Source organism: Bombus impatiens, unplaced genomic scaffold, assembly GCF_000188095.3.
Source record: "Bombus impatiens unplaced genomic scaffold, BIMP_2.2 scf_0129, whole genome shotgun sequence".
Classification (NCBI taxonomy): Eukaryota; Metazoa; Arthropoda; class Insecta; order Hymenoptera; family Apidae; genus Bombus; species Bombus impatiens.
The window spans coordinates 39,017-53,944 of NT_176548.1; the positions used below are offsets into that span (position 1 = coordinate 39,017).

At 32.3% G+C, this 14,928-nt stretch overlaps 4 protein-coding genes and 2 long non-coding RNA genes across 9 annotated transcripts; 4 read left to right on the top strand and 2 right to left on the bottom strand.

Annotated features, from left to right (window-relative positions):
- Window positions 1–227: 227 nt before the first annotated feature.
- Window positions 228–4,104, top strand: LOC100744008 (engulfment and cell motility protein 1). Its single transcript, XM_003486632.4, has 7 exons — window positions 228–359; window positions 535–828; window positions 899–1,327; window positions 1,777–2,193; window positions 2,262–2,699; window positions 2,780–3,086; window positions 3,159–4,104. Exons 1-7 carry the CDS (start codon window positions 228–230, stop codon window positions 3,320–3,322), a joined length of 2,181 nt encoding a protein of 726 aa, XP_003486680.1. The 3' UTR covers window positions 3,323–4,104.
- On the bottom strand, window positions 3,846–7,289 carry LOC100746410 (probable protein S-acyltransferase 23). 3 transcript variants are annotated; one of them, XM_024365147.2, is made up of 10 exons: window positions 7,271–7,289; window positions 6,625–6,804; window positions 6,092–6,345; window positions 5,884–6,007; window positions 5,678–5,803; window positions 5,156–5,601; window positions 4,829–5,078; window positions 4,584–4,756; window positions 4,334–4,499; window positions 3,846–4,250 (listed from the first exon to the last, which is right to left on the bottom strand). In XM_024365147.2, the coding sequence occupies exons 3-10, from the start codon at window positions 6,271–6,273 to the stop codon at window positions 4,047–4,049; spliced, it is 1,671 nt and encodes a 556-aa protein (XP_024220915.1). In that variant the 5' UTR covers window positions 6,274–6,345; window positions 6,625–6,804; window positions 7,271–7,289; the 3' UTR covers window positions 3,846–4,046. The 3 variants fall into 3 exon arrangements, with proteins under 3 accessions (XP_024220915.1, XP_024220916.1, XP_024220919.1); XM_024365148.2 differs by lacking the exon at window positions 7,271–7,289 and adding an exon at window positions 7,199–7,216; XM_024365151.2 differs by lacking the exon at window positions 7,271–7,289 and having other exon boundaries at window positions 5,884–5,998; window positions 6,625–6,919.
- LOC117151256 lies at window positions 7,282–8,295 on the top strand. Its single transcript, XR_004461037.1, has 2 exons — window positions 7,282–7,516; window positions 7,961–8,295. It is a non-coding gene; the product is annotated as an uncharacterized LOC117151256 (long non-coding RNA).
- A 281-nt stretch (window positions 8,296–8,576) lies between these two features.
- Window positions 8,577–9,785, bottom strand: LOC117151254. The gene is made up of 2 exons (XR_004461034.1): window positions 9,325–9,785; window positions 8,577–8,640 (listed from the first exon to the last, which is right to left on the bottom strand). It is a non-coding gene; the product is annotated as an uncharacterized LOC117151254 (long non-coding RNA).
- Window positions 9,786–10,391: 606 nt separating this feature from the next.
- LOC100745244 (RNA polymerase II-associated factor 1 homolog) lies at window positions 10,392–12,901 on the top strand. Of its 2 annotated transcripts, none has more exons than XM_003486642.4 (8): window positions 10,392–10,685; window positions 10,759–10,851; window positions 10,916–11,240; window positions 11,322–11,465; window positions 11,540–11,643; window positions 11,744–11,960; window positions 12,054–12,297; window positions 12,379–12,901. In XM_003486642.4, exons 1-8 carry the CDS (start codon window positions 10,612–10,614, stop codon window positions 12,864–12,866), a joined length of 1,689 nt encoding a protein of 562 aa, XP_003486690.1. In that variant the 5' UTR covers window positions 10,392–10,611; the 3' UTR covers window positions 12,867–12,901. The 2 variants fall into 2 exon arrangements, with proteins under 2 accessions (XP_003486690.1, XP_012236607.1); XM_012381184.3 differs by having other exon boundaries at window positions 10,415–10,685; window positions 12,382–12,901.
- A 184-nt stretch (window positions 12,902–13,085) lies between these two features.
- On the top strand, window positions 13,086–14,497 carry LOC105680278 (CCAAT/enhancer-binding protein gamma). Its single transcript, XM_012381201.3, has 4 exons — window positions 13,086–13,285; window positions 13,631–13,741; window positions 13,824–13,980; window positions 14,062–14,497. Exons 2-4 carry the CDS (start codon window positions 13,631–13,633, stop codon window positions 14,163–14,165), a joined length of 372 nt encoding a protein of 123 aa, XP_012236624.1. The 5' UTR covers window positions 13,086–13,285; the 3' UTR covers window positions 14,166–14,497.
- The last annotated feature ends 431 nt before the right edge of the window (window positions 14,498–14,928 follow it).

The window sequence follows — 14,928 nt, forward strand, 5'->3', positions numbered from 1 at the left end:
TCTCCTCTCTCTTCTCCGTCATAAACTTTTCATAATTATATCCAGACTTGCGCAGAAAATCTGACACCAATCATTAAGAAATAGAATATACATACATTTGATTTATGGTGGGGCGAACGAGAGAGACCGACAGACGCCTTGCGATTTAGTATAAAACTATCATGATGGCCGTTACGTTATTATGACAAGAGATACGTCAAACGTGTTCCTGATTTCGTTGGTCCTTCATGTATACACAAACAATAAAAATGCCGGTCCAGAAAGATACAAATATCGTAAAAATCGCTGTTCAGATGACGGAACAAGTACCACAACTTATTGAATTTAATCAAAAACATCCACTTACTGCTATTATTCAGGTAATTACAAATTAAAAATTAATAATTTATTATATATAACATACATAGAAATTTTGTTAGTATACGTATTTTATTTGTATTTTATTGATATTCTTTAAGAAAATTTGCCTAAAATTAAGTGTATATAAGATAAAGGCTTATGTAAAATGAGAATTATATATTTTATTTTTATTAGGAATTGTGTAATGGGTGGGGTCTTTCTGATCCTGAATCATATTCATTACAATTTTCGGAGAGTAACAATCAAAATTATATCACAGAAAAAAATCGTAATGAAGTAAAAAATGGTAGTATTTTGAGATTGGAATTTTCCCCCTCTAAAACAGCCTGTGATATTCTAACCAAGCTCAATAATGGGACTATGGAAGAAAAAATTACTGCTTTGCAAAAATTGAGCACTCTTAGCACAGATATGACATTTGCATTAGAATTTATTAACAAGCAAGGATTAGCTTTAATTATATCACAGGTATTACAAATTTGTTTCTTTAGTTTAGTTATATTATTTTATACTTTATTGTAATTTATAACATACATAGGTGGAAGGCGAAAAGTATAAGGGAAATGCACTTGCATATTCACTTCAATCATTTGTGGAGCTAATGGATCATGGAATTGTTTCATGGGATATACTAGAGACACCTTTTATTAATAAAGTAGCAAGCTATGTGAACAATCAAGCTGTAATTCAAGATACTAGTATTATTGAAGCTTCACTTAGCATTCTTGAAAATATAGTATTGAATTCATCAGGAAAATATGGACAAGTTGAAAAAGAAGTTACATTTCCTAATCTAGTGATGCATTTACAAAGTGCTCGTCCACAAATACAACAAAATGCAATAGCTCTAATAAATGCCTTATTTCTTAAGGCTGATTTATCTAAACGTAGAGCTGTTGCTGCAACTCTTCAATCTAAACAAGTTAGAAATGTATTTTTGACGAATATCATACAATCTACTGGTCAGGTATAAAATCTTTCTTTTTTTCATATTATACAGGATGTACAAAAAGTTAGGGAAATACTTTAGGAACATATAGTACTCATCAAAACAAGTAAAAAGAAATCTTAATAAACAACAGTTCAAAAATCATTAGTTTCTAAAGTTACAAGGTGTTTTTGTCAGTAAGACATTTACAGCATATGTTTCATATGTCTCCCATTCATTTCAACGTTCACTTTGCCACATCTTCTCATAGGAACATGCATATGTTAAAAGATTCCTAGCATTTCTCTTATTTCTTGACAGTAGTTTTCAATTTGTTGTATTAACTCATTTGACAAAGCAATTGGTTTATACACTTAACATCTTGTAACTCCAAAACTAGTGGCTTTTGGATCCACGTTTATTAAGACCTTTTTACATGTACTCCGTATATGCATATAAATTTATGATACAATCAAATTTAATTATAGGTTGGTGCAGAAATGGCGCACCAATTATATGTACTTCAAACACTTATGTTAAGTTTGTGGGAACAGCGTATGATGACAAAAATGGATCCACAAGATCAAGATGCACATGATAAGATTAAAGAACTTCGAAGAATTGCTTTTGATACTGAAGGAGCTGTAGGTGGAGATATTACTGCTAGAAAACAGGGTCTTTTTGCTAAGGATTATAAAAAATTGGGTTTCAAATATGATATTAATCCTGCTCTTGATTTTACTGAAACTCCACCCGGCATGCTTGCTTTAGACTGTATGGTTTATTTTGCACGTAATCATACTGAAGCTTATACTAAAGTTGTTTTAGAAAACTCTTGCAGGGCAGATGAACATGAATGTCCTTTTGGTAGAACAAGTGTGGAGCTTGTCAAATTACTTTGTGAAGTAAGTACTTACATAAAACTTAACATAAGCCCTTAAAATAAATTAAATTCTCCATTGGATTTGATTAGGTTTTACGTATTGGAGAAGCACCTAGTGAACAAGGACAATCATATCATCCTATGTTTTTTACACATGATCATCCATTTGAAGAGTTCTATTGTGTATGCATAGTCCTTTTAAATAAGACTTGGAAAGAAATGAGAGCCACCACTGAAGATTTTGTAAAAGTATTTTCTGTTGTCAGAGAACAAATTACTAGAGCACTTCAGTGTAAACCTACAGCATTGGATAAATTCAAAAATAAATTACAACAATTAACATATTCGACAATTACTAATTTATGGCAACAAGAAAGGACTAGCAGGGAAGAGTGGGAAAGTCATGCAAGACCCATAGTTGAGCTCAGAGAACAAATTACACCTGAAATCTTAGAACTTATTCAACAACAACGCTTAGGATTCTTAGTAGAAGGCACCAGATTTATGAAATATAGCGCTAGAGGACAGGTATTGGTCGTCATATATTTCATAAAATATTAAATGAAACGATATTTTTGTTGCTTTAACGAACATTATAATGTATATAGAGAATAAAGGATAAGTTCTGGTACGTTCGACTTTCACCAAATCATAAAGTATTCCATTATGGTGACTGTGATGAAAAATCAGTACCAACAATAGATGAACTTCCTACAAAATTAGCTGTTGTTGAAATTCGTGCTTTACTGACTGGTAGAGATTGTCCCCATATGAAGGATTTGCAGCGACGGAAAACTACGCATCAGTTGGCTTTTTCTTTAATTTTAGATTCTGTAGAAGTCTCAAGCCTAGATTTCGTTGCTCCTGATGAACAAGTTTTTGATTATTGGACAGATGGCATTAATGCTTTACTTGGTATGTTGTAATGTTATTCTCGCCTTTAACTGACATTTCTTCAAATCCAAAAAGAGCATGTTTTATTTATAGGTAGTAGAATGACCAGTAAAGAGGCGGAAAATGATTTGGAGACATTATTATCCATGGACATTAAACTAAGACTTTTAGATACGGAAGGAATTGATATTCCCCAAGATCCACCTGCTATTCCCGATCCTCCATCAAATTATGATTTTTGTTATGAATTAAAATAAGAATTTCGTCTTATATATGTTCAATAATTGTTATAATAATTTAACATAAGATATATTGGCAAGGTAATGCTTAAATATTTATATGTCAAAGAGAAAACTAATTATAAGCTATAACAAGCTATAATAAGCTATCCTAAACTATAATTTTTATACATACAATTAATTCTTGGCATGTTTTATTAATGCTGTTTCAACACAATACTTTTAATTATATACATAAATTTTTAATTATGTAAACCAAAACTGATACTTTAATTAGGTACAAAAATGCAGTATATTTTACCAAAGATACATTTCACATGTACAAATTATATACATATAACATTTTCAAAATTATTTGTATATATCAAATTTATATTTACATGATAATATATCCCATCTTTTTTATCTAATGATCATAAGAGGATAAAAATATAATATTATATATGATTCCTCTAATAAATTTTTAGTTAAATTATTCCAATCATGACGAAACTTTATTTAGAGAGAAAATGCAGTGTTTAAGGTATAAAAAATTCATAAATATAAATTAATAAATTATTTATTGAATCATTTCTTATTTAATATCATGAGTAAAAAGCTATAATATTAAAAGCAATAATCATCGAGATTATGTGCAGGTACATATGTGACAGTTGACAATGTTAATTGCTTAGTTAATAACATTTTCAATTTCTTAGAGGTGTAGTATTACTGAAATATAGTAATTGCAATTTATCATTATTTACATAATATCTTCTGAAAGTATCTGGTAGTTTTGTGGATCATTTGTTTGATGATTTGGAGGACATAAAAAGAATTCTATAAAGTTGAGAACAGGACCTCTACTAAAGGGATTCAAATATCTTCCTTTTTTGTCTCGTAAATACGAGTACCGTTTATAATTAAACATTTCATTTGTTGTTAAATTCATACACGCATGTAAGACCTGTATAAAGAAAAGAAATCGTTACAAATATAGATACTATGTATGACATTCGATGTTAAAACAGAATAAATTTTGATATTTACTGAAGTACATGTCAAAATCCATCCAAGCCCACAGAATACTAATGCTTCTAGTACACCCAATACATATAATAATTGGATTCCTTCAATTGCCATACAATAGCAAGCAAAATAAATAGTGAATGAACAATTTATTGCTACACACATAACAAAAAGAAAGAACCACATTCTGTAATAATAATTAATGGATTAATTATAGAAAATATTGAATTATAATTTTCTATGATTAAATATAAATTGTATTAGACATTACCTGTTTCTCAAACCTACACAGTTATATATAAATGGGCAGTGATGATCAAAATATGTAACACATCTGTTGCAGATTCTGCAATGCTTAGCTCTTAAAGGCCTAAAACACCTACAGCTATGACACAAACGTGACAATACAACATTTCTTTTTTTCCATTTATCAAAATATGGAATCTGAAAATAAAAATCGTTTTATGTAAAATGGCTATATAATATTTTATAATATATCATAGAATTATAGAATACTTGTTTAATTGCTCTATAATAGGTTTCACTATTCTGGGGTACATAACCAGGATCTCTTCTGTTTGCTACAATCCATGAGATCCACATAACAATGTTCCAATAAATAAAACAATAGTGACTGCCACGTAAAAGATTCCATGTTAATGGAATACATTTTAATAAATACATTGGATATCCCCATAAAAGGACGGATATCATAAATAATAATATAGGACCTTTACTGTTTCCAGCTCCACCAAATAATAATGCCCTTAAAGGAGAAGCAAGAATAAATATCTCAATTGATAACATTTTCTGCAAAACACTTTACAAAAGGAAATTACAAACCACAGTTCGTTAATCGGCGGAATCCATCTAGCTCGCCGTTTCTGTTCAGCTTGTAGTATTCTTACAATTTCTGAATGTCTGTGACTTTTTGCCAATTGTAATGGTGTTTTACCATTTTTATCACGAGGTTCTAGTTCAATCTTGCTTTTTTCACATAATATTTTTACACAACTGACATTTCTAGAAAGACACGCTAAGTGTAGTGGAGTGGATCCAAAGTAATCTGGTTTTTGCAAATCTACTCCACTATACATAAGTAATCTTATTAATTCTGCATGACCTTTATATGCAGCCCAATGAAGTGCAGTATCTCCATTTATATCTGTTAAATGTCCTAGTGCACCAGATCCTAACAAAAATGCTGCTGTTGCAAATTTTCCAAACATACAAGCAGTCATGAGTGGTGTTAAACCTTTAAAATCCGCTGCATTAACAGCAACTCCAGCCTGAAATCAAATGAAAACAATTTAAATGTAGATAAATAAATAATAAGCTATGAAACTGTTTATTTCATTTTAATACCTTTAACAATAGCTGAACTATTGCACTATGACCTTTTCGACAAGCCCAATGTATCGGTCTTGGTCCTTGAGTTCCAAGACAAGAAAGATCAACTGGTCCATTTCGTTCTATTAAATATCTCATTACCTGTAATATGACAATAAATATAGTAGTTAAAGAAAAAGAAATTTATTCTTTTTGAATAAAATTAATTTACAAAAGCTTACTTCAATATTTCCATCCAGAGCAGCCCAGTGGGCAGGAGTATATCCCCATTCGTCTCTTGCACTTAATACACTTAAACCATTTTTTTCTACCAATTCATCGACTGCCCCAATCTCACTAAAAGAACTTTTTATTTATTTTGATCATCCTTGTATTTATTCGCACAAATAACATTATATTTATAAAACTAATAGTGTGTACTGCAGATACCCAGCTCTAAGAAGTTCAAATATTTGTTTTGTTTCATCAGATGGAGTTTGACCTGGTGCAGTTTCATCGGCATAAATATTATCATCAGGGCCATTTCTAGATCTTAATTCAGTGCCTTTAGGTGGTTCATGACTGTGATGAGTAGTGCTAGAAATTGGAGTATTTGGTAGATGCCCGACCATGTCGGGATCTGGACTTAATTCCCATACGGATCTCGCTGCACCTGGCCCTGTTACAGGGCTCACAGGATATACCTAAAATTAACATTAATTTTTATTATTAAATAGAATTTGAAATTTAAAAATGTTCAATTCATTATATAAAATGAAAAAATGTATAATTCCAATCAAAACACTTAAATTTAAATTTGGAATTTTAAAAATTACAATTTAAAAATATAATTTAAAGTTTTAATTTTTTTTTTAAGCCTTTAATATGTATCACATTATTTTTTTATATTCCACAAAGTTCCAATTCTTCCATTATTGCATGTACGATATGGTTTATATGAAAAAACTTTAATCAAAGCTTACTTTGCAAAACGTTGCGAGTTCCGGATTTACACGTTCGTGTTCTGAAGGTGTCCTAAAAGATGTACCCTGTACAGAGGATGTTCCACCTTCTGGAACGGTTAGTCACAAAGAAATATTTGGTCCAACCATGTTTTCTAATCTCCTTTTTGTTATACACCTTTTCTCTCAGCGTGACAGATTCTAGAACAATACGTTCTTCGTAATAGCACTATGTCAAGTTACAAACAGCAGTGTTCGCATTTCTAAATGGGACTATCGTTATATGATATTGCGCATTTAAATCAATACTTCGGTTGAATAAACGCCTGCGTACTAAAATTAGCAAAATCCTGAAATTTATACTATGTATGGTACCTTTTATAATTTCGACATAAAAATATGCATTTTATTATGTTTTATAGAATCACCAAAATCAAAATGGCATTTCAAAAATTTGGTGAATGAAACTAATAATCTGGTATGATAAATGAAATACATATATATAATACATGTATAATGATAATTTACATAATTATGTTACATGATAAATATAGTTGTTAGATATTACGTATATATAAATATTTAAATAGTCTACTTTTTAAATATTTCTGAAATCAAAAAAGAATCGCTTTCCGAATTTGAGCAGAGAGAAAATGAGAGCGCTCACGCTTTTGGTTGTTCCCGAACTAGTGCTGCACCATGCGGTCAAGTGCTGAGTTTAACTGACGCTAGTATATACAAGAACCTATAAAATTAGGGATCTGTCCTGTTTGGTTGTACCTTGGCATACACAAGAACTTATTGAGTACCATGCTACAAGAACCTATTTAATTGTACGGTTATCCAAGATTATTTTTCTATCCAAGATGGACAAGCATAAGAATGATAAAATCGCGTAATAATGAAAGCAATTGTAAGTTACCTAAGCAAGAGAAATTAATCGTTTACTATATTTTTTTTGGCGAAGAAAAGAGAATATTCCCTTTCAAACGATTATGGATTACTGGAATGATGCAATAATTTTAATATTTCTCGATATACCATTTAGATTTAACATTAATCCATGACATTTAGTACGTTAATTGTATTGGCATGAATATTTTGTCATCGTAGTATAAAATCACATATTCTTTTTCCTTAGTACGATGGTGTTTGCATATGAGGTCATTTATTGTTGTAAAATGTTATATATGTCTTTTTGATAGTACTCATATAAATAGAGATAAATAGAGACGACATATATAGGTTTCTAATCTAGAAAACCATTGGTTCAAAAGTTTTGCGCTCTTAAAGTTTGATACTTTCAGCCTTTTTTTTTTACGTGGAAGGAATCTTTATAGGTAGGTTCTTTCCTCAGAGAACGCAGGGTAGTGTTTAATTTTTACCGGTTAAAACCTCTACGATGGCCATCCCGGACTTTGAGAAAGGGGTTCCCAATCAGACAGGTGGCAGCTCCGCGGCGCTGGCCCTTATCCCCAGCGCCTAGGACCTATCGGCCACGGCGCCCGTGTCCTCCACTTCTCCATGAAAGCTGCGTTCCCTTTCTAGATCGGCTGCCTTTTTCCGGAGCACTACCTGCTCGCAGGAACAGGTGACCGCCCTCCGGTCCTTCATGCCTTTGTATTATTTCCAACCCTGCTTTATATGTGTCATCGTTCAAAAATATAGTAGATAGTACATTTCTCTTTTTTAGCTAACTTACAATTAGTTTCATCATCACGCGACTGTCATTCTTATACTTGTTTATCTTAGATAGAATAGTAGATATGAACTTTTCCGTAAAACTGTGCAATTAAATAGGGTTTTCTAGCATGAAATTAAATACGTTCTTATCTATGTTAGTAAGCAATCAAACAGTGCAGACCCCTAACTTTAAGCTTAACACATTGTTGACCAGTCACGAGTTAACTTGTGTTTTCATGCCCAAACGTTGCCGACCGGCCACAAGTAAACTCGTGATGCGCTTTGTTTTCGCATCGACGTCGTTTTCTCAGTGCGCTGTTGGAGATCATACAATGCAATTGTTGGTCAGCATACCTGTTCGGGATTTGGAGTGGCCGCCTGGTAATTACTGCGACGCTTTATGTGAACCAGATGCGATCCTCGGAGAGGACGACCGTCAAGGGTCTACGCTACCCTAGTGCGGACCCATCATAAACAGTGGGCCTATTGTACAGTCAAGGTACTTTAGGATCCCACGAAAAAGACCCATAAGGCACGTAACTTCCTTATTTTATGGTATATCTCAGAAAGACCGGAAACGCGGGTTTTCCCGCCAAGTGTAAGGTCACCCGCGCGCGAACCTTCATGAAGGCGGCCAGCCCATCCTCCAACAAACGTCTTTACCCAATGATCAGTTAGGAACAGACTTGAGGCACATCCACCACGAACTTTCCTCTACGACAGCAACATCACCAAGAGTCACTCTTGCACCAGTATTCTAAGAATCAACATATAATCGTATTCAGTCAGTGACCATTATATTTAACAGGATAGCCAGTGAACTAATGACAATTGTATTCAGAGTATTAAGTGGAACCTAGTGAACTTAAAGACGGTTGTATTCAGAGTATTGAGTGGAATAAATAAGGTGACCTAAACCTCGCTCTGTACATTTATTATAATCCTCCACCTTGGACGCTAATAACGTTCAAGGCTCACGATACCAACCGATTAGTTGTGCCTGACTGGTTGCTAGTTAGTTGAGTGTCGTAACAATACCTCAAGTTGTGTCTCTCGCTTATAAGACTCGTCAAGTTGTGTCCTTCGTTGTAAAAGAAATTTCAGCGATGACGGAACGTATCAATGAAGAATCTTTCAATGAATTATATGCGGATGTTTTATCTGATTGTCCGAGTGATTGTGAATCAAATTGTGGTGACTTGGAAAATGATACTGTACCAGAAAATAGTGAATCTGATATTAAGCCGTCAAAATATCATTAACCCTACGTGCATATTATAATACAATAAGCACATGAAAGGGGTAGATCGTGCAGATCAGTATTTGGCGAACAATAGTATTTTACGAAAATCTTTAAAGTGGTCCAAAATATTAGCATTTTTTCTGATAAACTGTACCTTGTTCAGTGCATATAAAATGTACTGTACCCATCTGCCAGAAAATAAAACAAGATACAAAAAATTTCTACTGGAAGTAGGTCTTTTTTTTGCACGTGGAGAAATCCTCATGGACACTCCGCTGCTGCTAATAATCGGTAACAGCAGAGTAGTGTCGGACTCTTACCGACTAAAACTCCACGATGACCATCCTACTCGTATGACAGGAGCGCTCCAGGAACCTCTTATGAATTATCTTCCGTTGCATCCCCTTCCTGCGCCCTCTTGTTCCAACCAGTTTTAACAATTCCCTGACTTTGGCGGTAGGGGGAGGCATTACCCCTAGCGTTCCGGACAACTAAGAGACCACATCATAGAAAAAATAGTCACTGGCAGAAAAACAAATCTGACTAGAGCGTGTAGAGGTGTGCTCTTCAAAAGGAAAATGCAACGAAACTAGATATATTTGCAAAAGCTGTTGTGTGTACCATTACACGTAGGTAATTGTTACACTGCTTATCATACGAAAAAGAAATAGTAGAAGTTGAATAATAAATAAAATTTATTAAAGTTTATCTATATTGTTTTACTTCCACATCCAATTACGAAATAATAGCCGGTGACATGAGATAAATTCTCAGTAAAATTGCCGGCCAACAATGTATTAAATACATAGGTTCTTATGTATACTAAGTTCCAGTCAAACAGCCCTAGTTTTATAGGTGTTTATATGTGCTGATCTCGATTAAACTCAACACTTAGCCGCATGGTGCAGCACGTGTATTGTGAAACTAGAAATACAGGCATAAGTACTCATTTCCTATCTAGTATGAGGTATAACTACGTGGCGTCGGATAAACTGTTTTTAGTACACAAAGTGTAGTTCTCGTTTCGGAATTAGGAGTTTTGTAATGTCTAAAATTTGTTAAATGTCGTTTGCTAATATAATATGGCTCCTACAATTCAAACTAATGGTAATACAGCTGAACGAGACAAACGTACGACTAGACCAGCAGAGAAAAGGTAAGAGATTTGATTATAACCTGTGGTTTTTATAACAGTGATATTTTATACTCTTTTGTTATTTTTATTTCAGATCTGAGTTAATATGTAGAGTTAAATATTGCAATACATTGCCTGATATACCATTTGATCCTAAATTTATTACATATCCTTTTGCATCCACTCGGTAAGATCAGATATTTAAATGTCACTAGTAGTTTAAATAATGTATAATTAATTAATATTCGTAGGTTTATTCAATATAATCCAACTTCACTGGAACGTAATTATAAATATGAAGTATTAACAGAACATGATTTAGGTGTAGAGATTGATCTTATAAATAAAGATACATATGCTGGAGATGTGAATGCTCAATTAGATCCTGCTGATGAAAAACTTTTGGAAGAAGATGTTCTTACTCCACAAGATTCTAAAAGATCTAGACATCATGCCAGAAGTGTGTCTTGGCTTCGACGTACTGAATACATTTCTACAGAACAAACTAGATTTCAACCACAAACTGTGGATAAAGTTGAAGCTAAAGTTGGTTATAGTATTAAGAAAAATTTCAAAGTGAGTCTTGATATTTATATATTTTATTTGTACTAAAATTTTCCTCACATGCATAAAATTGTGTTATATTTGCATTTATAGGAAGAAACATTATATATGGATCGTGAAAGTCAAATAAAAGCGATAGAAAAAACATTTGAAGACAATAAAAAGTCCATTGAAAGACACTACAGTAAGCCAAATGTAGTACCTGTAGAAATTTTGCCAGTATTTCCAGATTTCAAGGTATTTTAAATACTTTTATAGGATATAAGTATGTATTTTAGTTCTTTTATTATTTTTCAATGAATCTTTTTCAGCTATGGAAATATCCTTGCGCACAAGTTATATTTGATTCAGATCCAGCACCAACTGGACGTTCTGTGCCAGCTCAAATTGAAGAAATGTCGCAAGCTATGATTCGGTAAATTCATACTTTTTTTTAGTTCATTAGTACAGTAAACTATAGCCAATACTTGAGTTATAACATTTTACAAAATATTATAACAGAGTTATTATTTTAGGGGTGTAATGGATGAAAGCGGTGAACAATTTGTGGCATACTTCTTACCTTTAGAAGAGACATTAGAAAAACGTAGAAGAGATTTTGCAGCTGGTATTGACTATGCAGATGATGATGAGTACGAGTATAAGATGGCTAGAGAATATAATTGGAATGTCAAGAGTAAAGCTTCAAAAGGATACGAGGAAAATTATTTCCTTGTCATAAGACAAGATGGGGTATGTTTTATATTAAAATTACATTAAAATGTATGTTTTACATTAACTATGTGAGATGTATGTATTTTATCATTATCTATCTGTGTTATGTAGGTGTATTATAATGAATTGGAAACGAGAGTACGACTTAGTAAACGTCGTCAAAAAGTTGGACAACAACCAAATAACACAAGATTAATAGTAAGACACCGACCACTTAATGCTAATGAATTCAAAATGCAAAGATATAGGGAGAAACAGTTGGAACCACCAGGAGAAGAAGATGAAGATGAAGAAGAGGAGGAGGAAGAGGAAGAGGAAGAACCTCAACAAGAAGCTGAGAAAGTAGAAGATAGAGGTCGTTAATATTACATAAAATTCTATTAGCTATGTATTATGCATATTTTTAAAATAATTTTATGATCTATTGTTATTTTAGAAGGTTCTGAAAATGAAGCCGAATCTAGAGCATCGTCAAGAGCATCTTCCCGAGCATCATCAAAAGCATCATCCCGAGCATCTAGTAAAAAATCCCGCTCTCGTTCGAAATCTCGTTCTAGATCAAAATCTCGTTCGGCATCACCATCAAAGTCTAGATCTGCTTCGCGTTCACCTTCTGAATCCCAGTCTCCTAGGTCGCACAGTAAGTCCAGGTCAAGATCTGGTACTCCTCAATCCAGAAACTCTTCTAAATCAAGATCCCAATCAAAGTCACCTTCAAGGTCACGATCCGCATCACCGGCTAAATCTCGTTCTGGATCTCCAACTAAATCTCGATCTGGATCTCCAGCTAAATCTCGGTCTGGTTCACCATCAAGTTCAAAATCTAGATCGAAGTCGAGATCTCCATCTCGATCTCGATCAGCTAGTGGCAGTGATAGCGAATCCGGTAGTGGCAGTGGTGAAAGTGGTTCTGAGAGTGAATGAACAATAATAATAAGAGAAAATAATAATAATAAGAAGAAAAATAATAATAATAGTAAGAAAAAATATAATAATAATAAGGAAGATGAAAAACTATGTATATATTAATTGTTATAAAAGTAAAGTAAAATGCAGCCACAACATATGCAAAATTTTTAATAATAAAAGATAATCGATGAAGGAGGTTACATTTTTTCAAAACTATTATATTTAGCATAGAAATGTACCGATAGAGGGCAGTCTGTGTTCCTTTACGTGCCTGTAAGCTTCTTTTAAGTAGCATTGCATCATCAACATGACGTATCGAAACTGTGTTTTACCGTGACACGCATGATAAATTATTAGTAACAAAAGTCTCAATTGTGCAGCTTTTATGGTGATACGAAATCAAGAATTTAGACTATTTGTATGGAATATAAAAAGTAAGTAAAATTTCACATGTACGTAACGCGACATCTTTCGTCATATGAGTTTGCCTTAGAGTAAGTACTTACGTACTCTAATCGTTTAAAATAGACTATATGTTCTAAAAACACTGACCCTAACTTATATGATGTGACGTATTGTCTGTTATGGATTTATGATTGTACATAAATACATTATATACATATATTATTTGAGCTTACTACTTAAATATTTAACAAAAAGTAATTGAATAAGTAACAACGCGATATTTTATTTACAACTTTAACAATATATTTAAAACACTTAAAAGTAGCATTCATGAAAGTTTTTAAATTGAATATATCTTTTAAAATGAATTGTAGATGGCACCCAAAAATAAAGAAAATAACACATCTGGAAATAAGAAAAAAAGACAAATTTCTGAAGAAGAAGATGATGAAGATTATCGACGGCGCAGAGACAGAAATAATCAAGTAAATGAAAGCAATTAATTATTTTCTAGAAACTATATTGAAAACATTTATGTATTTATTTAATATTCTAATACTTTTTTAGGCTGTAAAGCGTTCTAGAGTTAAAAGTAAATTACGTACACAACAAACGTTAGAACGTGTAAATCAGTTAAAAACAGAGAATGAATTACTTGAGGAAAAAATTAAGATGCTTACAAAAGAATTAGGATTTTTGAAAGACCTTTTCCTTGCACATGCAGGTATACAGATTTACATTATGATCATGTAATCGTAATATCTTTTTATAGTTTTTAATGTATGTGTTATGCTTATAATTTTAGGTTCTAGCCAACATTCTGTAAGTTTTCAAGATGTAGACTTAAATGCTCTTTTGGCTGAAGACACAAAACCCGTGGAACAGGTGAAAGAGACATCTAAGCCATAGGTCAGAATAAATTCCACGTGAAACAAGTAACGTGGTATTGATCAGATCTGAGATGAAGATGCACTTTGGTTCGTCTATTTCTAATAAAATGTCAGACTTCTTGGAAAGATGTCTGCTTATAATCGACTTTTAATGAATTTGAAATGCATGATATCTTAGTGTATGCAGGCCTTTGCATGTGAAATTCATTATTATTGAAATCTCAAACACCAAATAAGACAAGCAACAAAATTTAAAGACTAAAAAATTGACAACGCATGTAGAGATCAAAATTACTGTCAATGGAGGAAATAATATGTTACATGAAGAAACATACTGTATTTGCAAAAAAAGATAGGTGAATAACAAGAATGCGTATAATACATTTAAGTATGTTTACAGCGGTAAAAATTTAATGATTCCACAAAAAGAATATATTTTGATAATAAATTTACATGTATATAGTAAACTCTTATTTACTATAATGATAAAGATAAAATTCTATGAGTTATAGTTGCTTTAATAGCATTATTTTAAGCATTCCATTGTAATTGAGTTTTCGGTATTTACCGTTAAATATTTTATGCAACTGAAATATTAAACGGATGAAGTTTTATAAATTATAATACGACAAAAATTTATTTTAAGAAACTATATTACTATAGAAGACATTTATTGTTATAATGTTTGTGAAACGTCAAGAATTTAGAATTAAATAAACTGAAATACCAGCCAGTCACTAGTATTTATTCAATTTGTAAATAAATTTATATTTTCCGAAATG